The following is a 27,196-nucleotide window of genomic DNA, read 5'->3' on the forward strand; positions in this document are numbered from 1 at the left end:
ACATGAATAGAGACCTGAACAGACGCATGAAAACAATCCAGAAAATATACTGTGGCATGACACAAGATAAGCAGACAGACCAACACCGAGCAGAGAATGACAGATGACTTAAATACACAGAAGGGTAAATAGGGAAATGGAAACACCTGGGGAAACACAGCTGACACAAATAATCATGACACCACAGGAAAAAGTCAAACTAAGCACAAACAGCATAGAAACAAGAATTTCAAAATAAAACAGGAAACGGGAAGAGACATGACCTGGGACACGCAAGCTTGACACAAGACACAGAGGGAGCGACAGAGGGAGAGGGACACAAGGGGAACCTACAAAGATGAGGAAGCATAGAAAACCAGCAAACCAAACTTAAGAATAGCCCATGATTTTAACATAAAATTAACATAAGAGCATAACATAACATAATACAAAATAACACAAGACCCAGCTACTGACACATACAATTGTGAATGGGGTTAAAGATTGATCATTGTGTCTCAGTCCTCCGTAGCTCGTCTCCACTTAGTTCAAAGTAGTGATGTGTCGGTCGCGAACGAAACGGCTCTTAGAGCCGACTCTTTGAAGTGAACGAGGCGAGCCGGCTCCTTATTGGGAGCTGTGGGTTTTTCCCCTTTCTCTCACCCTCTCTCTCGCACTTTTTTCCCGCTTCACTCCGCACGCGAGCCTTGTGTTCTGCACTGGGCAGAGGGGGGAGGGGCGGTAGTTACACTCACAGTAGCACAGGAACAGAGCGGGAGGGAGAGAGAGAGAAAGAGAGCCAGGGACAACAACGTCACATTAGAAAGGTATAGTAATCATCCACAACTGTTTCAGTTGCAGATGATAAAGGATTCAGAAAGTTTATTCATGCAGGCCCACATGACAGAGAATATGCATCTTCTCTTTGTTTTCATATTTTAATTTATATTTCATTGTGTTGTGGTTTGCAGTGTTTTGTGTTGTTTCACTTTAAATTTGTTTAAAAGGAAAAAGCTGAAAATTTAAATAGTTAAAAGTTGAAATGTAAATAGTTTTTGTATTTTATCCTTTATTTATTACATTTTATGTGGAGTGAATAACTAAAAGTATATTTACGGTGGCCGCTAGAGACAAAGCACATACAAAACACAACAGAAGTGCTCCAGGATGCTAGGGGCAGTGTTGAGCTTTTGTTACCTAGTGGCTACACAAGCCAGGAATTATCAACGACCGGATTTGGTGTGTGGTAGTAGCAGGTAAATGAACTTTTTTTTTTTTTTAATTATTTGAATATATATGAGTGCTTGTGTATAAATACACAAACAATACACATATGCTTTCAATTGTGTAATTTAAGTGATCTAGGTAGCTCTGTTTGGGAAGTTCAGTTCATGCTAGAAATGTGTTTTGGAGTTTGCAGTGTACGTGTCTCTAGGGGCCACCGTATATATTTATATATAAACATATATAAATAAAACCACTTTTTTTTTTTACATTAGTAATTCCTTTTGTGCATAATTTTATATTGTTGTTAATAATAAATTAATTAAAGCAACAAAACAACCTGAAGAGCCGGTTGGGAGCCGAAAGAGCCAGAAATCCCATCACTAGTTCAAAGCTGCTATCCAATACTAGCCGATGGTCACATATTACACCTATCCTTGCATCCCTTCACTGACTTCCAGTGAAATTCAGAATCCACTTTAGGATTTTGTTATTAACACAAAAAGGTGTACGTGGACACGTTCCTGCCTATTTAGCTGAGCTTCTAACGCCTTATCCACTCCGATTGAACCAGGCCCTTCTAACTGTCCCTCGCTCTGATCTTAAAACCAGAGGTGATTGTGCTTTTGAGGCTGAAGCGCCCAAACTGTGGAACACCTTTCATCAGTCAATGATCTCTCAGTTTAAAACACACAGCAGACAAAATTTGCTATAACTTGTTTGGGCAAGAAAGATGAAACTAAACCTGCAGTTCCTCTGATGGCAACTCGAGGCAGGCTTCAACAGTGAGTCAGATTCCCGCAGAGTCTCATGTTAACATGTCTGTCCCACACCAAGCTTAGCTGATAACTCAGCACTTCACCCTTTCATCCACACAATGAGGTGTCTGAAACACCAGCGATGAAGCTAAAAACTCTGGCGTTTGAAACCAACAGGTGGCGTCATTGTTTGTGTTGTCTCTGATTTCGAGCTGGCAGTTTGACCCAAAATCCACCTTTTGAAGTTTTCTCCAGGGCATTATCCAGGTTACCAGCATTTCTTTCTGCTCCTCAGACATCATGTTGGTGCACGCCTGTTATTGATCTCTTTTTAGTTAATGCCATGTGTAAAGTTGATTTGGTTGCAGAGTTTAAATTGGCTTTAAACTCCTATACAGACGTTATGAGAACTCAATGATGGAAAAATAATGCAAAATAAAAGGCGCCACATTTGTACTTCTACAGCATGTAACTCTCAATATATTCACAGCATGATTTTAAAACTTTTCATTAAATACACTAAAGTTACTGTATGAAAATATGAGTTAATTTCAGATTTGACTGACGGACAAATTAACTGGACAGACTGGTTCCAAAGATGGCTGCTGACTTTCTTCTAGAAGGACTTAGCCTGTGTTGTCTTGCCAAGCAGCTACAGGCAAACCTGTCATCTGCTCATCTCCGCAGTCTCACTTTTTTTGTGCTGGTCGTTCACCTGCTCCATCAAGCTCATTTGCATGTAGACATCCAATCACAATGTGGGCAGAACTCGATCAGATGTTGTTCTTCTTCACAGATACATTTGCATCCAGCTGAACTGCTGTAAGATAATAGTTCTTATTAGTACATTATTAGATTTTATATTCATGAAGCACTCACAAAAAGAGATACAAGGTGTGTTACATAAAAATCCAGCCGCTGAAAGCACAGACAGACCCAATAAAATCGATACAAACAATGTTTGTAATTTGAAGAAATGATGTTCTGCCTTGTTCACCTGCACAGAAACTTTATAATGGATTTAAACCAGCATCACCAACATAATGAAGCAGACAGTTAATGGAGTAGAGATCAGTGCAGCTTTATCAGTGCAGCTTTATCAGTGCAGCGCTTCAAAGTGAAATAAAGTGAAAGTTAAGCAGACGCAGCAACAGTGAGAAAAATATTACGTGAACTTTGAAAAGAGGTCAAATTAGTCTCACATCCAATTCGAAATATATGGAAATAAATAACAAATTCTTTCTGTTGTCCGTGTGCTCGACCAGTGACTCAGCTGTGCCTTTGACTTTCTGTGTGTGTGTGTGTGTGTGTGTGTGTGTGTGTGTGTGTGTGTGTGTGTGTGTGGATGGTTGGCCCAATCCCCGGGCTAATTGGTACGATCCATTTAACGAGTTAAACGAGGTGAATTTGGGGGGATCAGGTGGTCCAGAAATTGACACGCGCTCCCCCACACAGATGGCTCACGCTGTCACCAAGCATAAACACATCCACGGCTGATGCACGGACACACTTATAAACCTTCTCCCTCTTTCACTGTATCCACCTCACACGTTTCATCCTCATCATGATACATGCAGCTGTTTCACGGAGGGTTTTCCCTCTCACAGCAGCAGGGCTTTAGTCCAGTTTGACTGTCCTGCTGGAACCAAGCGGACACCTGTCACATTAGATTAAGTCAACATGACTCCACATTTATGGTCTCTAGCCTGAATCATGTTTTATTTATGCAGGTTAAAAGTTTCATGTGATGCTTGTGTTTTGTTTTAGGAACTTTTTAAATTCAAAATAGAAAACTGAGCACCGAGCACAGGATTTCCAGATGTTAGAGTCTGTGTGATACAGTTTTTATTCATAACTCTGTGGCGTGCTCGATATCAGCTTCTGGTCCAAATCTTGACTGATGGAGAGCTGCTCTTGCCTTATCAGTGCCACTGATACCTTGAATTTTCTTTGTTTACTATTCCTGATAATTTATTAAATCTTATCAATCAAAAAAGCAATTATAGCTGAATCAATCAATATTAAATTACTCTGCTGCAAACAGCTGACAGAGACAGTTAGTGGGCAGCTGGTGAACCATACAGTGGAGTATTCACGAGCTAAAGAGCCGGGAATTTATCTTAGATGTTGGCAGAGACCAAGAGCAGATATATACTGTTGAGACAAACGTATCTGGAAAAGGACGGGGGTGTTACTCTAAACTTCTGGGTGTGGCAGTAGGTGTAGGAGGTTGTTTCCTTACTTTTAAAGGCAATATTACTGCCCCCAGGTGGCCAAAACTAGAAGTAAACATAATTAAGGTTAAGCGTATTTTGACGTATGAACAGGCTTAAATGAATAAACTGATAAAACAGACTTCTGTCAGCAATCCCCTATCGACTGTTGGAAAGCAGCAAGGTCACTGGTTGACCTGTCAAGGTATGTTGCCATGTTAACCAATCAGCTGCATTGATCTATTGGTGTTTGAGTCAAGGGCACAGCCAATCAAATTCCAGCGACCTGGGCTGGTGAAACTGGGATAGTAACAGCAGAACACTGATCAGTACTATAAACAACAGCACACACACCACCAGCTGGGATCAATGCAAACACACACACACACACACACACACACACACACACACACACACACACACACTCTGTCTATAACTTAGGTAATTAAAAGCTTCAGTTTAAAGTAGAATAAAAATAAAAGGGTTGCAGTTTAGTCACATAATTCAGCCCCTTAAATAAATTAATTGAAGAGTTGACAAACCTGCACAAAGCAGACTGAAAACTTCCTCAAGAAAAAAAAACAGACAAATAAATAAATATAAATAAACAGGGATTCGTTATTTGGGAGGGAAGTCCTGACAGCATGACTGCATGAGCTACATCATGTCCTCACAACACGAGTAATGCATGCGCGCACACACATGTCAGAGTTTTGCTTCCTGGTGTCAGATATTGACCCACTGGCCCGGTTTCCTCTTACACAACCAGAAACTGGAAAGCTGCTGGATCCAGTCGAGTCGTTACGTAACGGGCAACCAGCTGAGGGACATGCAGCCTGCGGGGTGTGTGCGCTGCTGGTTTGATTCATCAATACGTGTGAATGAGATGTGTGAATGTTTGATAGATGGGCAGAGGCAGAAATGGACGGTGAGATAATTATTATGCTGGACTGGACCAGGATGACCTGAGGACACAGGGCCCATGCCCACACTCAGCATCGTTCTTTGACATACAGGGATTCTCGTTTAGAGTTTAGGATGCAGGCTAGATTTTAAAACCTTTGATTTTTTGCTCTTCATTTTTGGTTTCATTCTCGATTCTTTGGTTAGGGTTGGATTTTGGCGTTAGATCTATGACTCAACATCATGTTAAAAGACAAATTGGTTCTATCTGCAAGAACTTCTCCACCATGTCTTTGGCTAACTATGACAATAACCTTTTGTTATTAGAGAAATTTTGCTCAGATGGTCTTATAAACCAGCATTTTAAAACCAGCAATTAAAATACATTTAATTCATTTTTCCTTCATTTGTCTGAAGTTGGGTCATCGTTCCCAACCCAACGATGTTTTCCAGTTATTTCTGGAGAATCCCACGCTTGACAAGATATGTCATCTCTATGGAGAGTACTCCGGGGTCCCCTCCCAGTTGGATGCACCCAAAAAAACTCCAAGAGGGCGGGCTTCCAGGACCGTCATGATCTAAACCACCTCATCAGGCTCTTTATCAACACAAAGGAGCAGCGAGTCCTCATCTTACATCTGAAGATAAATTCTTTCCAACTTTTCCAGCTTCACACTTTGCACTCCTCCAGTGATCTAAAGATCTGGTAGGCTGTGTTGTTAGACAGACCCGTGGTGTTGTGGTGCTTTTGGTGTCATTTATGTTACAAGAATAGCGAGGCCTGCCGAAGTGCCTCTGAGCTCGAAACAAACCTGCCCGTCTGCTGCTGTGAGCTCTGCTGGCTGTAATCAGAAGAAAGATGCAGGAAGCTGCTACCTGAGCTACCTGACCTGTCACCTAACACAGACACACACACACACACACACACACACACACACACACACACACAGAGTTGTGGTTAAAGAGAAGCAATCTGGCTAAGAGCAGCACTCCGCCTTGGTGATCAGTTACTAAGAGCCTCAGGCATTATTCAGCACACACTGAGCAATCAGCCTTCCCTGGACACTGTGATACCACACAGGCTGTGTGTGTGTGTGAGTGAGTGGGTGTGTGTTTAATGGGTTAACTAAAGAGTAAAGGACAAGAGAGAAAGGAAGCAAGTGGGAACATCTGGATGACAGGGAGAGTTAACGTCGTACTAACGACCTTGAAGATCTTCACACATTCGTGGTCTCCAGAGGATAAAATGTAAAAATGGATTAAAACTTATTTATGTCCAAGTACCTGAAATATTAATGAGCTTCCCCTGAGACTCAGCTGGATTTGTGCCATGCTCTGTCTTTGTTAGCTTTAGAGGTCAGTGCAGACGAGAGCGAGGACGCAGATTTAGCCTCTGGGGAGAAGCCCCGGTGTTTCAGTGCTAACTGGTGAAGTCAGCAAATATCTATCAGCACTAACTAATGAAGATCAAATTTGAAAAGAAAAGTCTGAAAAGTTGAACTTTTTCTCAACGCTCACAACGTATCCACAGTTCAGTTCAGCAAACCGTGACGTCAAAGAGAACGAGAGGCGAGAGTCCTGACGCACGTTTGAATCTTGTCTTACAAACTGAATTTCTAAACTGAGCGTCTCTCCCTCGTTGTCTTTCTCTGTGTCTCCAGCTGTTGAACCTCTTCCTGGCTCTGCTCCTTAGCAGTTTCAGCTCTGACAACCTCTCGGCTCCAGACGACGACGGGGAGATGAACAACCTGCATATCGCTATTCACAGGATCACCCGAGGCCTGGCGTGGTGCCGCAGACAGGTACCCATCTGTGCGTCACTTTGTCAACTACCACAGAGCTCGTTCTTTGTCTCACACTGTGTTTTCTTTCATGCTGTCTGTGGTGCAGGTGGTGGATTTCTTTAATGGGAACCTGAAGCGTCGTCGTCAGAAGCGAAAGGAGGCCAAAGCCATGATGAAGCTGAAACGCCTCAGTACCATCCACACGGAGGCCAACGGTGCTGTCATAGGTGACATACCTCACAGATTATTTCTGTCGCACACTAACACAGATCGGATGTACTCGTCCTCTCATGTTACCTTTGTTATAACTCACAATGACCTCTTCATCTGGCTAATTTCCTCCTTTCAATAACCAGCCTTGGACTTGTGTCACACAGCCGCGGCTGTTTCTCAGTTTAATGCATGTAAGGCTCTGTGACATCTGAGATTAAACAGTACAAATATCTGGTATTTATAAGCTGCCGATCTATAAAAGATATAAACACATTAATTTGCCGTTTGAAGGTTGTGTGCCAAGCATCTTCTTGGCTGAGAGCCACTCAAAGCCGACCAGCTTTGTTTCCAGGACGTTACTGCCCTCAGCCAAGAAGCAGTCACACATAAACAGCAATCAGCCGTGTGAAGCAGTTAAACAACAGATGTCTTTTCAAAAAGTCTTTGTACATAATTAACAAATGAGATTGAGCTGCTAAATCTATCTATTTAAATAAGATTTTCATCAAAGATCATGGTCACCGTCAAGTTTTATTGACAGGTGTGTCTCTTAAAATTAAACAAAAAAACATGAAACTTCCAGGTCTGATGGCAAAACTCAACGTTTTTAATGAACTAAAGAGAAGTTTCCATGAAGTAGTTTAGTTCCCAAAGAAATCAGTCTGTCAGAGGAGCAGAAGTCTGATTGTACAGACGTCTCTGAAAAAATGACCTCTGACCTCAGGAAGGACTTTCCTGATGTGAATATGGTCTCAGTCCCTATGCTGAAGTCTTATCTGATAAAATATGATGTGATTTTTTGTACATTAAGCTTCCATTGGTGCCAGTCTCCTGATTTCTTTCATGTAGTTCCATCTTTGACGTGTATTTAAGACTTAACTTGATTTATTTAAAGCAGCGGTCCCCAACCTTGTTTGCGCCATGGACCAGTTTATGCCCGACAATATTTTCACAGACCGGCCTTTAAGGTGTGGCGGATAAATCCAACAAAATAAAACCAGTACCGGTACCGCTGATTTAAACCAATCCATCCTGATTTGTTGCCTAAACTTAAATGAACAGCAACATTAAAGCATTCAAGAAAAGAAACTTTCTGCCAGAAAAGCTTCTCCACCTGGTAACTCGGAAGCAGACCCTCTAATATGTAGACATGAAGTTCATTTTATTGTAATGAAAACGTATTAAGTCTTAGACCAGGGGTGGGCAATCTCAGTCCACGAGGGCCGGTGTCCCTGCAGGTTTTAGATGTGTCCTCGAACCAACACAGCTGATTTAAATGGCTAAATTAGCTCCTCAACATGTCCTGAAGTTCTCCAGAGGCCTGGTAACAAACTAATCATGTGATTCAGGTGTGTTGACCTAAGGTGAGATCTAAAACCTGCAGGACACCAGCCCTCGTGGACTGAGATTGCCCACCCCTGTCTTAGACTGTTACGTGGCCCCGCTGTCTGACCATCTACGGCCTTGAGTTCGGATTTTCTAAACTGTTTAGAAATCAACTTTCATAAAAAATCAAATAAAACAAATCCTGCAGAAAGGTAGGGATAAAAATATCTCCATTAGTTCATCCATCCGTCTTTTTCTTCATCCCAGGGCGTCACGTGGAGAAGTACGTGGTGCCGGAGGATGACAGCTACATGACGAATCCCAACCTGACCATCAGCGTCCCCATCGCCCCCGGAGAGTCGGACGTAGAGTTCCCAGAGGAGGAAGAGGACGGGGAGGGAGAGGAGGAGCAGACTGAGGGTTCTGAGGAAGAAGAGGAGGAGAGGGAGGAGGTAAGGAGGAGAACTGACTCTGTGCTGAGCTAACTGAGGTTTTCTGGTTCACACACAAAGATACACACACACACACACACACACACACACACACACACACACACACACCTGTGTATGACGTAAGAAGCTCAGGTGTGAGGATGAGTCAGCTGCTGTTCCCCCTGAGGTTACCTTCTAACAACTGGCTGTCTGTCGGCTGGTCTGTGTGTTCAGGTCAGTTCATTAACCCTTACAGGTGCACCGCCGTGCACCACTTGGAGCTCATCTTAAAAAGCCAGAGTTACATACTTAAGTAAATGCACAACAACATATATTTAACTAATTTTCTTTTTCATGCATTTCATTGTTATTTTATCCGAAGGACACTGATTCAGTTGAATTTGACCCGTCTGTGCTATAACAGGCTTCAGCTGTTATTTAACCAGTGCTCGTGGAAAGGATGGTTGTGTCTTACTGTAACTGTTTCACTGGTGCCAAGTCTGTAAATTTGCAGTTTTCTAACGTCCATCAGGGGGCGACTTCTGTGCAAAATGAAGTCTTGCTGAGTAAAAGTTGGTGGTAAAACCACACAAATTCTGACTTGATCTGTGACCTCAGTGAACACGTTACTCATGTTTATGGTTTAAAGATTTATTCAACACATCGCGATATTTATCTTGTATGTCATGGTCCCTGATTAGGGTCAGAAAGGAGCGTAAAGCAGGGAATGATTTACAGTGCGATGTACAAGTTGCACACGCACAGCATCCTCCGGCTCTTCGTTCTGAGCCACCCCAAAATATTTATCATACTGAAATGATTTTTTTAAAACATCAAGAGGCAAACAGCAAGAACTGCTCAGATAGCGCATCAAACCGGGACTTCAGGAAGCAGTGGTCATCTTTTATTTACAGTCTATGGCTCAGACCCCTCCTACTGGGAAAAATGTGTTACTGCAAATATGACACCAAGTAATATAATAACAACAGTCACTTAAAACACCTGTGCTGATTAAAGTTAAATAGACAAAGCCACACACAAAAATCGGAGTTATTCTTTCTTTCTCCTTATGAAGTGAAAACTCTGTACTTTGTGTAAAACTTTACCTTTTCCCGTCTTTCAGGTTAAGCTGTATTAAGGCAGAGAGCGCTGCACAAAAACCTGAAAATGATTTTTAAAAGCCCTCAAACCCGATCCTGGCGTAACATCCTGAGTCACGTGAAACGATTATTAGAAGAAATATTCACAGTTACTTAAAAGTATTCCATTATAAGTTACACAGAAAAAAGCAGAAGCACTGACATGACACTTTCAGGCTAATAATCGTGACCAGGCAGCAGATTTATTGGATTATTAAAACTTAAAGTGCTAAAGTGTTTCCAAAGGAAACGTGAATTTACTTGATGAAACGCTAATAAAAAGGTTGTAAGCTTGTATTCAGCTCTGATCAGTGCTGCTGCCACCAGTCAATAACGTGCGTGATGATTGATCTGAGCATGTGCAGACCGTTTTTATCACGGCTCATGTGCTGCTTTCATGTGTTGTTTTCATCTTCTAATTATCCCGTGCAGGCTCGATGTCACTTTTCAGCAACTAATCTGTGCAGTGCGTCTGCGGCGGCTCAGCTGCTGGCAGCACGCTCGGCCCAGCAGCTGCCGTCTCATCATTTCTGCTGAGTAAAGCCGAGCGTCCTCCCAGTACGTTAGCATGCAGTGAAGACTTTACTGCTATTAGTTATAGGCAGTTTAATAAAAACATGGCTGCAGTCCAAGAGCACTTTGGACGGCACATAAATCCCAGCTGACCTGGAACTCTCGGAGACTCCCAGTGAGGGCCGAAGCTCACGAGTCCCTATTGTTGAGTCACAACAGCTCAGAGCTTTCAAATGCTCTAATTATCGAAATAAGTCAGACAGGTGCCGCGCTGTTGGCTCATTAGGATTTTTACTTTGAGCTCAGCTGTCCTTCAGCTTTACTCTGATGAACTGTACGCTCAGTACTGCATGTGTACTGTATGTTACTCCTGTTTGTGTAAGTCATTACATTTGACTGTAGCTCTTCACTGTTAAAGGTCAGGTTTAGGTTTGACTACTTTCAAGACTTTTTCCTAAAAAGCTATTACATCACAGTGTGACTGACGTTTGCACTGGAGCAACATTAATATGATCCAGGAGCATCAAAAACACAGGAAAATAACAGCGTGCAGGTCTCACTGTGTAAGGAAGCACTTTATTAAAGTTTCAGTTTCATTTCCACACACTGTTTATCTGCAACTTCTACCAAACTTTAGCAAGATTTCTGCTCAATATCTGTAAGAATAACTTAAGATGTTCCACAATCTTTCTATGCACGGCGTGCACACACAACTACCTTGAGCTGGGATCGCTTTTTAGGGTCCTTCCTCCAGGCTGGAAATGATGGTGATAGAAGGACATGGAGAGGGAGAGGGAGGGGGAGGGAGGGGGAGAGAAGGAGAACAGGTGCACAACATGATTAAAGAGGAGAGGTGATGATGAACCGAGTCAGCACAGGTGTGTACACACACGCACAGACACACACAGGCAAACACACACGACACAAATCTGTCATTTCATGTTAGATACAAAGAGAAGAGAGAGGAAACGACTAAACATCTCCTCCTCCCTCTTCTTCCTCTCCTCCTTCCTCAGTACACACACACACACACACACTAAGAAATGTTAGTTTTATGAGTTTTGTTCCTAAAGGAAATATTACACTGTTTGAAAAATGTGACACAGAGTCTTACAAAGAACTTACAAACACACACAGAGACACGCGGTGTCTGCGGCTCAGTCGAGCTTTTGTCCTATGAATAGATGAAGTGAGGCAGGACACACACACACACACACACACACACAGAGGCATGCAGAGTCTGAATAACTTGCATCACTACCACAGATGCACACACACGCACACTAATATACACCCTTTTAGCACAAACACATCACACACGCAGCACAGCAGAGTGAGAAAAATGGTGGACCATAATGCACTGCCGGAGGCCTCCAATTCTGTCTGAGGGACCCTCTTACTTTGAGTGTCTCTGTGTGTGTGTGTGTGTGTGTGTGTGTGTGTGTGTGTGTGTGTGTGTGTGTGTTTCGTCTCAGTCCATCCATTTCAAGGATAATTTTCATAGAAAGAAAAAGGGAGACTGTGTGTTTGTACCGTCTAAGTAGTTCGAGATCTCCACATTAACCTGATCTGTTAACGTTAACCATTTACTTTAACATCGAGCACATGTAAACACAGGCATTTTAAAAAAGGTTGCCTTAAAAAAATCCATAGCTCAGTTCTCTTCACAACATTGGTCTTTTCAAGGTGCCTTGTATTGTAAAATAAAGACCCTGCAGTATTAGAGAGAGAACCTCAACAATCAGACGATCTTTGAGCAGCACTCGGCGACAGTGGGAAGGAAAACCCCCCTTTTAACAGGAAGAAATCTCCAATAGAACCAGGCTCAAGGAGGGACAACCGTTGGTAGTGATGGCTGTAGCTTAGGGTGTTAACATAACACAAGCATGAAAAAACAGGTGAGAAAAAGTGAGAGTCACTGATTTGTTTAAAAGCTCTGAAGACGCCTACAAACAGCCAAGTACCAGATCTCCTCTGCTCTGCTCTAGCTTTAGTGGATCTCTGTATCCGCTGCGTGGTGCAGTAGACATTTAGCCGCAAGGTGAAACATGCAAATACAGCGAGAGCTGCGGCACATGTACACACACAGATACACACAGTGACCTAATGTGAAAGGGCAGCACAAATAGAACAAAGCTCAGGAACATATTTTCCCCCTAAATCGGTTGCTGTTGAGCCAGAGAGGGGGACGGGGGTGGTGTAAATATATGTATATGTTTGTGAGGACCGGTCCTGGTGAGGGTCCGATCACCATCGGCTGGAGGTTCAGAGGAGCTGTCCAAGCATCCGGAGCAGAATCATTTGGAGGTTAGGGTCGTCCTCACAGAGATGGATACGCTAACGCTGTTTGAGTGGGAGGCTGGTTTGGAGGGCGGGACAACAGAAAGAGAGGGAGTCAGAGCATCGCTGCTTTCACAACTCCTTAGCATCAAGCTTTGTTTCCAGTGTGTGTGTTTGTGTGTGTTTGTGTGTTTGTCTGTGTGATGCAGGAGGGCTGTTTTCCCTCTCTGCCACCGCTGTAACATCTCATTCCCTTTATCCCTTTTTCTTAATTCACTCGAACATTCAGCAGAAAAGAGAGGAACGGTAACGCGCTGATGCATCGTTCCTCGTCTTCCTCCTGTTACCTGTTACTCTGATTGTCTCATTTCCCCTCAGATCACCTGAAATCCTCCCAGCTGAATGTGGGCGTTTGTAAACTGTGAACTGAATGATGCTGAGTTACAGTCAGCGAGCTACGACGTGTTTCCTGACGTGACCAAACCTCTTCACGAACCCCCTGAAATATTTAACTGGCAGCAGTTACGTGAGACAGAGAAGGAAACAAACACTCTCCAGCTGGGAGGTTTCCATTGTTCAGAGTTTAACAAGCTCGTTGCTCCACTCTGGTTGTGTGGACAGACCACCACCATTATAAAATGACCCTGTTTTTTCCAGCATCTCTGTTTTAGAAAGCTTCTTTTTGGGGTTTAATCTGGGGATGGCCGTGGCTGAGCACTTACTGTAGCACTGTTGTCTCATAATAAACGTGCATCCACACAGGAAGTCCGTTCATCATGCATCACCAGCAGACATTCGGGGCCCAGGCAACCCTTTAGTGTATTCGTCACCCTCTCATATGTCAATCAATGGCATCCTTCGTTCTCATTGGTTGTCACTTCAGTCACTTGCCTTGACTCCCTCGAACTCGAGACCCGCCCACTTTGAGTTGCATTGCCAGTCACTAAATGTTTGCGCTCACACTCTGGACAGCTCCTTTCTGAATGCTGGTTTTATCTGGTTTACTCCAAAAGGTCCAGACTTTCGTCTAGAAGAATTTGGCTAAGATGACCACATCAATGACATCATTTCTCTTTGACATCATAAAGATCTCAGAGTAGAAAAAACCGTGGAAGTCAATCATTTAGAGCAGTCTGAGGCCAGGGCTTTTGACTGGCAGGGCTCAGACTTAGACTGAGATTGAACTCATTTGAACTGTAACGAGTCTTATTTAGCTGGTTTTCATGTTGCCAGAGAAACGCTTTGTTTTTGAGAAAGTATTAAAGACATTTCTTTATTGCAACGTTTAGTTTGCAAACAGATCCATGAGCCAGTCACAGCAGCGGCTTCCTCCTGCCAGGACAGCTCCTCCTGTGAGGCAATGCTGGAAGCACTTTATTAGATTAGATGAGTATTGATCTATTCTGCTTGTTTTTAGCTGCAATTTTTTATTCTTGGATCTACTTGGAGTAGCTTTGCATGATTTAGCTTTTTGAACTTATCCTGGACCTAAATGCAACCCCTCAGTTTGTCTTCTGTCTGAAAAATAACATTTTACATCCTTTCTCTTTAAGGCTGCCCTGCCTTTGGGCCAACTTCCTTCTGATTGGGTGAAAGTTAGGTCTGAGATGTTAGGGATCTAGCAGACAGCAGCATCTCTCTCTCTGTGAGGAAAACTTGGAAAGAGTCAGCGTGACAGCTGATATACATCCTCTCGACCGCAGCGATGTGTGACTACAATCAGCACAGGGACGTGGATGCTAACCTGCTAATGTTAGCCGCACTCAGCGGCCAATCTGGCACCTGAGAGTGTGCACACTTCACAAATACAGGTTATGATGCACACTCTTTGTACAGGTGGTGTTTAACCTTCTCTTTTAATCTGTGCTCAGTCTTGACTGTTCTGATATTTTTATGCTTTATAATCTAAGAACTTGGTCTCCTGCAGCATCCCCACTCACCTGCATGCTCAGGATTTATCTGCAGATGAGAGCAGGCAGCGGCGATGTGACATTGTTCAGCGTCATCACCGACCGTTAGTGTAACTGTGCTTTAAATAATGTGTCTCAGATACTGACACACACACACACACACACACACACACACACACTGGGGGTTTGACCATGAGTAATAGACATGGCTGCTGTGTTTTTGTTAAATACGTAATATTTTGACGTCTAAATAATTGATGCCGGTGTTGTTTTTGGCGAGCCTTCTTGCTGGCTCAGCAACATGAATGAACAATGATTTTTTATTATGTCAGACAATGCGTGTTGGCCAGCTCGTGACCTAGTTATGCAGTTAAATAATGCACCAGCAAGAAGGTGTTGGTGAGATCTGAACAACATTAGTCAGCAGCTGGGGTCAGGTGTAGCTCCACGTCGCTCTGTCTGCGATGTGTAGTTAGGCTTAGATGAACATGAGCTGTCAGCTCCAACTGGACCAGTCTGTGGTTTGGTGTCGGGGTCGAGGGCGGGAATCCAGTGATAAGAAGTCACATTATTCCCCGTGTCACTGCAAAAAGAGAAAGAATCTATTTTACTTAATGCCCAGAATGGAAGCAGCGGTTCTTCATCTCTGTCTTTTACACTGTTTTCATGTTTCATCACACCTGTGGACATCTCACAAATTCACATCTGCTGTCCCACTACAATGTGGGACTACAAAACCTGCAGTTCTTCTAGTGTCCACTTGAGGCAGACTTCAAGAACGAGTCAGTCCTGTCCAACTTTAGACTCTATAAAAACACTGTTTTGTACTGTTTAGATGGTTCCTAACCTATCCACCTGTGTACTGCCTCTGATTGGCAGGTGATTCTTTTTTGGAAGCTCCAAATCAGTCACATATGGATGCTCGGTCTCACATCTAAGTGCTGGCTGTGGGTCGTCTGTCACTATGCAGAGCTGATGCTATTACCCCAAACACACATGTTTTCTTAAACCCAACACTGAAGCTTGTAGCAACTAAAACTAATGAACGTGTTCCCCGATGGTTCCAATCCCTGCTCAGGCATGACTTGGCATGTTGGCTCAACTTTCACTTGACTTTTATGATTCACAAAATACATTTAAAGGAGAACAACAATCATAACCATGTTGTGTGTTCTGACTGCGATATTTAAGGTAAAAGTCAGACAGAGATGTTGGAACCTCGCTGAGAGCGGTAAAGTCAAGCCGGGGATGGTGACAGTGTGATCGGCGGCCTGTCACTCAGAGCTCGGGTTGCAGGTCGCTGATATCTGTTTGTTTTGCTTTAACACCCACCTCAATCCCCACCTAACACCTCCATATTAACACTGAGCCTGGGTTTATTTATAGCACACTCTTCTCTGTGGGTCTTTCAGGGTGTGTCTCTGTCTGTACAGTCAAAGTGGCGTCTTTCATGTTCAGCTTTAGCAGAAGAGTAGAGATTAGCTGCAGATTGTTCTGGCCCATATCTCGATGATTCAGAGTTAAGGTTAAAGTTTGGGACCGGCTGATGTTCATCAGTTTGACAGAAACGTGTTTTCTCCCGGCGTGTGGTGAGGCGCTCGCAGTCCACAGGCTTCCACTTAGGAGACGAGGGTTTGACTTCCAAGTGGGGTTACCATTTTATGATTTTTAACTATTATTTATTATCGCTTTCACTCACTCTTTAGCCGGCCTTGAATATCAATAATTATATAGAGTCTGTTATATAACCAAATAAAGGCCAAAATTCTTTATTTTAAATGTGCGGCTGCGACAGCTGATCAGTCGTAGTGAAGCTAACAAAGCCACCGCAGCCATTCATCTCCCTCTTGTTACGTCCTCCTCTCTTCCAGCTGTAATTCCTTGTTTTTTCCCCTCTGCTGTCGTCCTCTCTCTCTCCTCTGCTACTCTCTATATCTCTCGGCCCATCTCCCCGCTCCCTCCAGCTCAGTTGTATGTAATTTATTTCCAGTACACAAACAGCTCACTGTAAATAGAAGCTGTTAAGCCGCTCCGGCACTCCAGTTTTAATAGACCCTTGGTTTGGTTATGTAATGATTAAATAGCTGACCGAGCCTTTAATGGCGTTATAAATCACTGAATGTGGTTTTTTACTGTCTTGTAAAAGCTTGGAATCAGCTGGTCGACATGCACACGGTCAACAGCCAAGGTCAAAGGTCACCAAAGTGGCAGTCATTGGCAATTGACCTTTAGATGCTTTTGCTCCAACTGGATGGGAAAGTTTTAAATAATTTAAGAGTGTTATTAAGACGGCATTGTTCTCGCCAAATAAAAGCTCCTGTGATTTATTGTTTGCTTGTCTTTTCTAAGCTCGGTGCTTCAGGTACGCAGCGGCTGCAGCCTGGATACCATCATGAAGCTTCATAATCATCTGCTGTAAGGCATTCTGGCTCCTTTTATAACACCTCTCGACCTCCCAATGACTCTAATGTCAAAATTGCTCTTGTTTAAAAGCTTCATAATTCAAATGGTGCAAAACATTTCAAGAATACACTACGTCGGGTTTCTTGCTTTGAAACAGGAGTTTGTGCCCAGCTTTTCTGTTCCCTCCAAAGAAGGCAGCGAATCCCTGCAGCATCACTGCAGCCTTTTACACGCTCGTCCTAAACAACTCTAAATGAGCTTTTTACGTGTTTCACTGCGGTTAAAATATATTCGTGTGGATTTGCTCAGATCAGCTGCGTACAGGAGCACTCCTGCTTTAAATGGTGACATGTGGCAGAGACACAAACACATCCGGGTTGACACAAAAGCTGAAGGTTAACTGTCACTGTTGCTTTGGTTTAGGCATAAAAACTCCGTGTCCACGCTGTGATTTGGGCTAAAACAAAGAATCCAAGAAGCCTGACTTATCTGATTTCTCCAAGCTAAAGACCAACACTGTTGTTGGAAAACTAATGAGTGAGCCGCAGCGCGTTTCTTTATTTAGATCATTTAGAAACAGCTCCACCGTCAGGATGCCTGTGAGGCAGAGCAGAGGAAACGCTGGAGTCAGACTTTAGATTCGTCCTGTTCATTTCCAGCTCCGTGTTTTTAATCTGTGACTTTACTACAGCAGCTTTGCACAGTTCACACTGATCTCATGCTGGGCTTTGATGCAGCCCCTCAGTTCTTCCTCTGTACCCACAAAGAGGGTTTGAACAGCAGGTGGGCGGAGCTTCTGTGCCTGAGACGACCATATTAAGGATGTCCTGTCTCTGTGACATCATATAGAGCAGAAAGCAGAAAAAAGCCTCGACTTCTGGCTCACAGAGATTGCTTTTCCATGCACTGATGTCATTGCTTGAAGCTTTGGCCATGTTTAGTATGAACATCCACCAGTGAAGCAGGAGACAAATAAGCAACATAAGGAAAAGCACGAGTGGACTGAAGCTGGTTGTTGGCTCTTAAAGGCATGAATGTCCCTTTAGGAACAGCTGAGCATGTGTGTGACTTTCCTCTGTTTGTGCCAGGTGTACCCAGTCCTCACAGCTGTTTGAGTGTGTGTGCGTGTGTGTGTGTGTGCGCACCCTTAAATGTCAGCTAGTAAAACTGACTGTGACCCTGACTGCTACCACGGTCTCAAGCTGGTGACCTCTGACCCCGGTATAGTTCAGGATCCCTGCCGGCAGATGTCCAGGTGCTGTCTGCAGAGACAGGTGGTGGCAAATGGAGGCGGCGGCCTGGCTTTGATTTCTCCTGTCTGTTATGAAATGGCCGACATCAAAACCTCCCGGATTGGATGTCGATGAGCTCTCGAGCTGCAGCTCCGCAGAGTTACTTCAGAGAAACACAGAAAGACATCCTCACCCACAGGACCAGCACCAAACATACAGTTTCATCTAAAGAAGCAAAGATCAGTTTTAACTCCGACATTTTCAAACTTCTGCTGTTGATGTGAAGACACAGGAACCCAGGCGATCATGTGACATGATCCCCACATTAAATCAGTGTATATAACACCAGTGTTAGCTTCATTTGGATCACGTGACTGCCATACATCTAAAGAAGGTGAATTATGTTGTAGTCTGCTGTCAGTGACTGGTAGAAATTTAATTTTAATAAAGCTCCAGAAGCTTCTATAGCAGCTACATGAGCAGCACGAAACATGCAGTCATTTTTCAAAGCTTTCTCTGTTAAAAAGGGGTTTTTCCTTCCCACCTTCGCCAAGGGTTGTCTGTATTTTCAGTTGTGTTTACCTCATAATATAAAGCACCTTGAAGCAGCTGTTGTTGTGCTCTGGTGCTGTACAAATAAAACTGAAGTGAATCGATTAAATTCAATGAATTGAGCTGTAACTCTGACGCCTGGTGTTGCTAAATTCACATATCCACATAGATGCTTTGTTTGTGAGCTGCAGAGTTGTCTCGCTTCTCTGTGAAGCATAAACCTTCCTGCCGTCTGATCGGCCAGCACACCGTGTGTTTCTTGACCTGCTCGCTCAGCTGTTTTCTGCATGTGTGATGTCATTATTTTGTGCTGCAGAAGATGTTTCTCCACTTGGAGCTGCTCATCTGACTAAATTTAAGAGTCTGCACTTCTGCCTGCATCCATTTCTGCTGCCTTCTCACTCGTTTCCCTCTCTCTGTCTCTCTCTCAGCCTTGTGTAAATATGAAATATATCTTATGTCTGCATTTGTTAGCATGAAACAAACAAAAAGGCAGACTGCAGGGAACACAAAATGTTGTGTTGGTCCTCGTTAGTAGTGGACATGCCATTCCTCCTGCCTAGTGAAGACGAACAATGCGACACGCTTGGCTTTGGCAATGAATGAATGAAATGTCTGTCACTATGGCAGCTACCTGCTGAACAAACAACTAAACACTCCATTGTTGTGGATTTTCAATTTATTGTCTATTCAGAGGGTTTCAGACGCACAGACTGTATATAAAAAATGGATTACGCCTCTGTGACATCACCATCGGTTTCAGATTTCTGCATTTTGAAGCTTTAGTGTTTGGGCCGCTGCCTTGTTGAGTTTAAGATAAGAAATCAGCCATTTGCTTATTTTGAGCTCTGAAATATTTAATTTTGGCCCATAAACTGTAAGTGGAACCCTCGAGTGTTTTCTCTGTCACCATCTTGGTATCTAGAAACCAGCGAAAGTGCTGGATCGAGTCAGCAGGTGATGAGCAAACCCTGGGTTATCCTAATTCTGATTATAATAAGGACAATAAATTAGAGAACTAATAGACCAAAAGACCTGAAACAGTCAAATCATTGATTCAGAGTGGCTGTGAACACAGGAAACTCAGCGAGGAGACCAGATGCAGAAGTCTGAGTAAGTCAGTCACACATGAACTCAGCTGAGGAAACTCGAACATTATTTTAAGTCACGCACTTTGTTCGAAGACATTTTCAAAAGCTGTTTTCCTTTTGGTTGCAAACAACTGACAACTAAATAACTTTTGATTATTATTTAATTATTATTAGAGTACCCTCCATGTCATTGTGAAAATTCATAATAAATATTCTTGAAATACTTTCTTTCTTTTACTCGACAGCCAGTTGTTGATTAGATACACACTGAAAAAATACTTCAAAATATTTTGCACTGAATTATAGTGCATGGCAAACTTTATGATATTCTGGACCTTTGTTTGAGGACATTTCTCTAACTGGGCCTCCTTAAATTTAATTGAGTGTCCCAGGATTACAGGATTTTAAAAAAGAGAAAAAAACCCTCAAACGCTGTCAGGAAAGCTGAAAACCAGAATCAGAACATAACGCTAATGAATATAAAGAGCTTCACTTTTCGTTGTCATTAAATGAATAAAGTGGACAAAAATAAAAGACAAAGCTGCTATCTGTGGTCTTTGTTCACTTGTGTCTTCCTTAAAAGAACATCATCAGAATCTTTCAAATCAGCAGATGTGGGTGATTACACAAAGCTTTTTCTACTGAGTGAAGACGTGTTAAATAAACCTGCTGATGCACTCGAAGCACAGACGCTTTTCATTATTTGTAATATTTGTTTTTTATGTGCTTGTTCTCTTACTTGGATTACAGTAATCAGAGTACATGTGACTCTAATGTTCGTGAATGTGTTGCGCTGCCTTCTGCTCCTCTCTGGCTCCACAATAGAAACAGCTTATGAATAGAAATACATTTAAACTGCTCATTATAGACGTCAACTGTCAGGAGGTTTTGGCCCAAGGCTGCTGCGTGTGTGTGTTATATTATCCACTTTATGTGTGTGTCTCTTCACGTGTATGTGTGTGTGTGTGTGTGTGTGTGTCAGAGATTAGCCGTGTAGTCACATCTGTTTGGTTTCACCTTTGCGTGTGTGTGTCCAAGGCTGGCATTCGTCACAGTGGCTGCTTTCTGTTCCCAGACTCTGAATGTATTCATGAGTTAGCTGTTGACACAGGTAGTTAGCTCACCTGTCCACACACACACACACACACACACACACACACCCCTGCTGTGTCTTTTTTCCTGACAGTCAACAAAACTTGCCAAATTTCCTTCCTCAGTCCTCAGCAGAAAACCTGTTTCCTATCCCTGCATCTCCCTCGTCCCTTTGTAGAGTTAAACTCCCATGATGCTTAGCAAACAGGGACCTTTGAAGTCAGCTGGGATGAGGGGGACGTGGGGGGGGTATTTCCTAACGTCTAGTTTTGCCCAGATCTTTGAGTCAAAGCGAACAGACGGCAGTTTTCCTGGCGGTGAGAGGGAAGGTTTGGAAGGTGGCGTCTCTCTGTTTTCTCAGCCAGGATTCAGTTACGTAACATTAAATCTGACTCATTCAGCCTCGACTGCATCAAAGTGACAATCGCACAAACAAAAAACGCACAAATACATACAAACAGCTTGAACAGCGCTCATAGTAAAACGAATTCAGGTGCGAGCAGTAATAGGAAGCCTTTCTTTACGGATAAATTTGGAGATGTGATTTCTTATTGTCAACAAATGAAAATGTCAAGCGTGTGTGTGTGTGTGTTTGTGTGTATGTGTGTGTTAGAGCTCCATTGTTGCCCAGGAACTATTAAAAACACACTCTGAAATGTGTTCCTTTATTACAGAGAACTGACAACACCAGTTGGAGCAAAAGTGGAGTTATTTAAAAGCCTTAAAGGCAGGGAGGAGGTTTGGGTGGATGGATAGGTGGACATAACAACAGAGAATGAGCGTAAGAGGCTGCTGATAGTCAGCACTGGTTTCAAGGACTTTTGCTTTTGGTTAAAGGTTTGGTGAGTTGCGTAAATCATTTACACACAAAGAGTTTTTCTTTTTTTTATGAGGGTGAGTCTGTTACAGTGTATTTGTTGTGTTATGTTGTGGTTATGGTTGTTGCGTTGGTCACTGTTAGCATTAACTGTGACATCAGCACACTCCTGCATGTATTTATAGTTAATGATAGAGCTGATCCAGCTTCAGGGCTGGAATATGATTAGAAGTCCTGATAGGAAACAAATCGATTGATTTTGGTGCGTGCCTCTGTTCACAAGCATGACAACACTGAGCCAGCGTGGAAGTACCTTTAACCTTCTTTAATGGCCACCAGGGGGCGACCTGTAGAAGTCTCATCTCTCTTTTCCAGTTCCTTCAGTAGGTGAACTCCTTCTGGCTTGATGGGTTCAGTCACTAGTTTTTAGTCATAATTAATACAACATTAACTCAGTTTTGTTAATTAAAGTCAGTCTAAGAGTCAGAAGGAAGAGTAACCAGGATTTGTGTGTGGTTTCAAAATCTGTTCCTCCCCTCGGTTGTCAAAGTGAAAACACTCAGCTTGACTCTTCATAACAGGTCCGTTCTAACCACTACAGATATTTTTAACTGTTAATGATGAAATAATGAGAAAATATTAAATAGCAACTGAAAAACCTCACTTTTTAACCTATCAGTTTGTGTTTAGGAGTTTTGTCTTTCGGGTGAACCAGTTTCTGTCTGAGTGTGTTGCTGGGTCTGAAGTACACTGGGATGTCGTGCTTGGAGAAAACTCTCCTGAGTTTCTCTGATACACCGGCTACATAGGGGATGACAACGTTGTTGCGTCTGTCTTTCTTATCCTCCCTCGCTGGTGTCTGATCTTCTTTTCTGTGCCTCTTTGCTGACTTTATGAACGCCCAGTTAGGATAACCGCATGTTTTCAGTGCTTCCTTTACGTGTGTGTGTTCCTTCTTTATCCCTTCAGGCTTAGAGGGAACAAGTTCTGCCCGGTGGTGTAGGGTCCTAATTACTCCAAGTTTGTGTTCCAGAGGGTGATGGGAGTCAAAGAGGAGGTACTGGTCCGTGTGTGTGGGCTTCCGGTAAACTTCAATGTTGAGGTTGCCATTCTCTTCAATGTGCACAGCGCAGTCCAGGAAAGGCAAACAGTTGTCCTCAGTGTCTTCCCTGGTGAACTTGATGTTTTTATCCACAGCGTTAATGTGCGCAGTGAAGGATTCCACTTCTTGTGTCTTGATTTTGACCCAGGTGTCATCTACATATCTGTACCAGTGGCTGGGTGCTCTTCCTTTGAAAGAGCCAAGAGCCTTCCTTTCCACTTCCTCCATGTAAAGGTTGGCTACAATAGGTGACACGGGGGAGCCCATGGCACAGCCATGTTTTTGTCTGTAGAAGCCTTCGTTGTATTTGAAGTATGTTGTGGTAAGGCAGAGGTCTAACAGTGTGCAGATCTGATCGGGTGTGAAGTTGGTCCTGTCTTCCAAGGAGCTGTCTTCTTGTAGTCGTTTTCTGACAGTCTCCACTGCTTCCGTGGTGGGTATGCAAGTGAAGAGAGAGACTACGTCAAAGGACACCATGGTTTCATCTGGATCCAGGGTAAGTTTCTGGATCTTGTCGGTGAAGTCGGTGGAGTTCTTGATGTGGTGTGGGGTGTTCCCCACGAGAGGTGCCAGGATGGTAGCAAGGTGTTTCGCAATGTTATAAGTGGCTGAGTTTATGCTACTGACTATGGGTCTGAGTGGGACCCCTTCCTTGTGGATTTTAGGAAGTCCACTCTGAGGTCGTTTTTATATCAGTGCCCAAGTGCTGTCAGTCAGAATGATTTTTTTCATAAACACAAAACAGAAGAATAATTTCAAAACAGCTGACATGTATTGATTGCTCACATTAGGGTTATGATTGGAACCAATGAATACTCAGAGTTAAACTGACTGTTAGCATTAGTTAACATTAGTTCAGGCAAGCCACAGAGTTAAGTGCAACCTGTTAGCTGATACCCTTCTGCATGCATTTAAGTGGTAGCTCCAGTATAGGGCAGGTTACATAAATGGCTTTAACCTTCCTACAGTAGTTGCTGCATCTGCAAGCTGCTTTCCAACCCACCTGCACCTAATCCATGCAGTCGTCTTCTATTCGTCTTTATTTATTTATTAATTTTAATAGTGAGTAGGTGATATTAACCAGTCGCAGGTCGATGTGGTGAACGTGACGAGTCCATGACTGGTTGTTTGTTTTTGTTTTATTCAGCCGAAAGACGACATCAGCCTATCAGAGGGCAGCACGGTGGACCTGAGGAAGCCTGGAGAGGAAGAGGATGAGTACTCAGAGATGGCTGAAGAGGCAATGGACCCTGACAACTGTTTCCCAGATAGTAAGCACAAACGCAGACACACACACAATTAAAAACATGCTGTTTAAGGATGATTTTGATTGGCTGCTGCTGTGCATCTGAGCATGTGTTGTGTCCCTAAGATGGACTGGCGGCATGTCCATGGATGCCTCCCTGTGTCAGCAAGCTGATGGACAGATGGAAAAGTAACACTGCAAAGAATAACTTCCTTGTTCTCCCCATCCACAGATTTATTTTTGTCCTTGTCAGCCTTTATTCATTATCTTTAAACTTTAAGAACTCTGATGTCAAAAACAGCTAATTCTGCTGAAAGAATTATTGTATTTAATTAACCCTCTGGGGTGTAAATCTTCATAGGTGATGACCCCATCCCTGTTACTGTTAACCCCAGTCATTATGTTCCTGGAAAACACAGATCAGAAACAGGGTTCAGCATCTGTAAGAATGGGAGTGTTTATTTATCACTCTGTTGTATTTGAGGGGTTCTCCTGTTTATCTTCATCTCATCGAATCAGAGCACATTCCAGAAAGCAACCTGTGTCTGCGATAACCACACCAAGACAGAATGCCTTTATTGTGCTGGCAGTATCGATACAAGTACCAGAAGTGTTAAAGCTCAATGTCAAACCTGAGAAAACATTGACAGCCTGCAAAAAAAGATTTTTTCTCCCCCTTTAATCAACAGTTAAACAAATGAAGCAATCAAAAGTATCTTTATTTTAATGGAATAATTAGAAAAGCTACATCGTTTGTTACATGTTTAACAGAGCAATTTGTAACTTGTTACAACATTCCCAAAACCACATCCTTACTTCAGCTCCACCATGATGCACATTCACAAGATTGTTTTCCATCTTCTTAGTTTCCAAAACGATGTACTTTACTGCTTCAGTTCATTATGCAGATTTTTTCAGTTCCTTCTTTTTCCATGTTTTAATCCAGCTTTTATATCAAGTTGTAAATCCACCACCATTTTAAGACCAGTACAATCATTACATTTCTGTATCTCAGTGTCTGTTGAAGCTGTGGAGCTGTATCCTTTCAGACTCTCATGGTTTCACTCGCCATGAGAGCCCATCCACACCTCCTACTTGCCCCAAAACTTTCAGCAAGAGATTTATGATCCTGTTCTGACTAACCCGGGTGAAAAGCAAGCACCTTGTTTCCTTCCTGACTCAGCCGGTTTCCTCCTGGAGCGCAGAGATTTGTCTTAGACGCCGTTTGGCGCAGGCTAGTGTGGCAATGATGCAGAGGCACAGGGGAGCAAGAGAGAGTGGGGGAACACTGGAGTTTTATTGGGCTAACATCAGCCAATGAAAGGCAAGTTCATGGAGAGCGGAGGTGAAATATGATGTATTATGTTCTAACGGTAGCTGCAGAACTTCAGGCACATTTATTTCTGTCTGTATGCAGATGACACACAGCTGTTCATTTGCATATTGCCAGATTTCATTTTCTTCACATGCACTTTACACAACGTTGTACGAAGATAAGAAAGATAAGACGGAGCAGGTCATTATCAGAGCAAAAGCAGAGGGTAGCTGTGATTTATAGGAGCCACAGTGGGACAGCTGGTCATCAGTCAAATAACCTGAGGTCAAACATCATCCTTACCTTTACTGCTGTCCGAAACAACAAACAACATGGGAGTGCAAAGCAAAGCACAAAGACGTGCAGTGCCGTGTCTGACTTTCAAAATAAAAGTGCTGGGGTAGTTATAGGAATTGAACACACATTTTCAAAATAAAAGCCAAGCTAATTTAAGCTTTCAGGGACAAATTTTACAATCAAAGCCTCCAAGCTTTTTGCTTTTTTTGATACAGCTCTATAGTCCACTTCTTTTGTTTTGCTCTACACTAAAAGTTTAATGAGTCAGATTATGAGAGTGACACCATTAATGCAGCATTTAAAATGCATTCCACAGATTGTGCTGCCATCGGCCTGTACACACAGGATCTGTGGGGGTGTCCTGTGGGGCACTTCAGCATTAGAATTGGATCCTCTGAGATAAGATCTGTTTTATTGATCCCAATAGGGAAACTCATTCCCTGCATTTAATCCATCCTGAGATTTCAGAACTGCAAAGCCTGGGGACCAGCTGCAGCTGTAAGCCAGTACTGTAGTCAAGAGCACCGTCACAGGTGAATAAAGCATGTTTTTGATGGGAGGAGAGACCAGAGCTTCCCAAGGAAACCCATGCAAGCACACATAGAAGGTGCGAACTTTTCACGATAAGTCCCAGGATCCAGCTGCTGAGAAGCAACAGTGGCAACCACCAAGCAATGTGCTTCAGGGCTTGTGTAACTGAGCGGCCTCCACGGCACGACCAGTTCCAGAAAGTCTCATGGATTCTTGATTAGATTGGGATTTCGAGAGTATGGGGGCAGCTCATTGGCTATGATTAATGTCATGCTCCATGAGTCATTTAGCTGTTGTTGTAAAGTTTCTGTGGCAGCATCCACATGAAAACCACGATGCACAGTTCACTTTAAGTGAATCTGCTGCATCCCTTGGGATCTTTTTTGTGGTTTCAAGTTCCAGTGAAAGCATCTTTTGTATTATGCAGATATGAATGCCATTTAATTTGATTAGAGACGTGTAAAGTGCTTAGCTATTTTTCTTTGCTGTGATAGTAGTTATACATTCAATTAAGTGCATTCCCATCTGGTTTAGTTCACGTATTTCCCAAAATGATGGTAGAATCTGGACATGTTCGTCTATTACTGCCTTTTTGGTCACGAGCTTGGTTTAAAGTACAAAGCCTCTGACTTGCAGGGAGTGGAGATGCATCCCTGCAGTCACATAATGGTTCCACTAACCACAAGCCCATCCCGCCACCTACTTGCCCCAATACTTTCACAACGAGATTTATGATCTGTACGGACTAACCCAGGTGAAAAGCAAACACCTTGTTTCCCTCCTGACTCAGCCGGTTTCCTCCTGGAGCGCAGAGATTTGTCTTAGACACAGTTCAGCAAAGCCAG

The 27,196-nt window shown here is 43.1% G+C and overlaps 1 protein-coding gene across 3 annotated transcripts in view; it reads left to right on the plus strand.

Moving 5' to 3' along the window:
• LOC100703031 (sodium channel protein type 4 subunit alpha) overlaps positions 1–27,196 on the plus strand; it is a 243,891-nt gene that overhangs the window by 173,631 nt on the left and 43,064 nt on the right. For all 3 annotated transcript variants that reach the window (XM_019356723.2, XM_025910382.1, XM_013265205.3), the window contains exons 20-23: positions 6,739–6,879; positions 6,968–7,088; positions 8,668–8,852; positions 24,110–24,233. In XM_019356723.2, coding sequence (XP_019212268.1) covers positions 6,739–6,879; positions 6,968–7,088; positions 8,668–8,852; positions 24,110–24,233 — 571 coding nt within the window. The remainder of the gene's footprint in view (positions 1–6,738; positions 6,880–6,967; positions 7,089–8,667; positions 8,853–24,109; positions 24,234–27,196) is intronic.

This window comes from Oreochromis niloticus, linkage group LG9 (assembly GCF_001858045.2).
Source record: "Oreochromis niloticus isolate F11D_XX linkage group LG9, O_niloticus_UMD_NMBU, whole genome shotgun sequence".
Classification (NCBI taxonomy): domain Eukaryota; kingdom Metazoa; phylum Chordata; class Actinopteri; order Cichliformes; family Cichlidae; genus Oreochromis; species Oreochromis niloticus.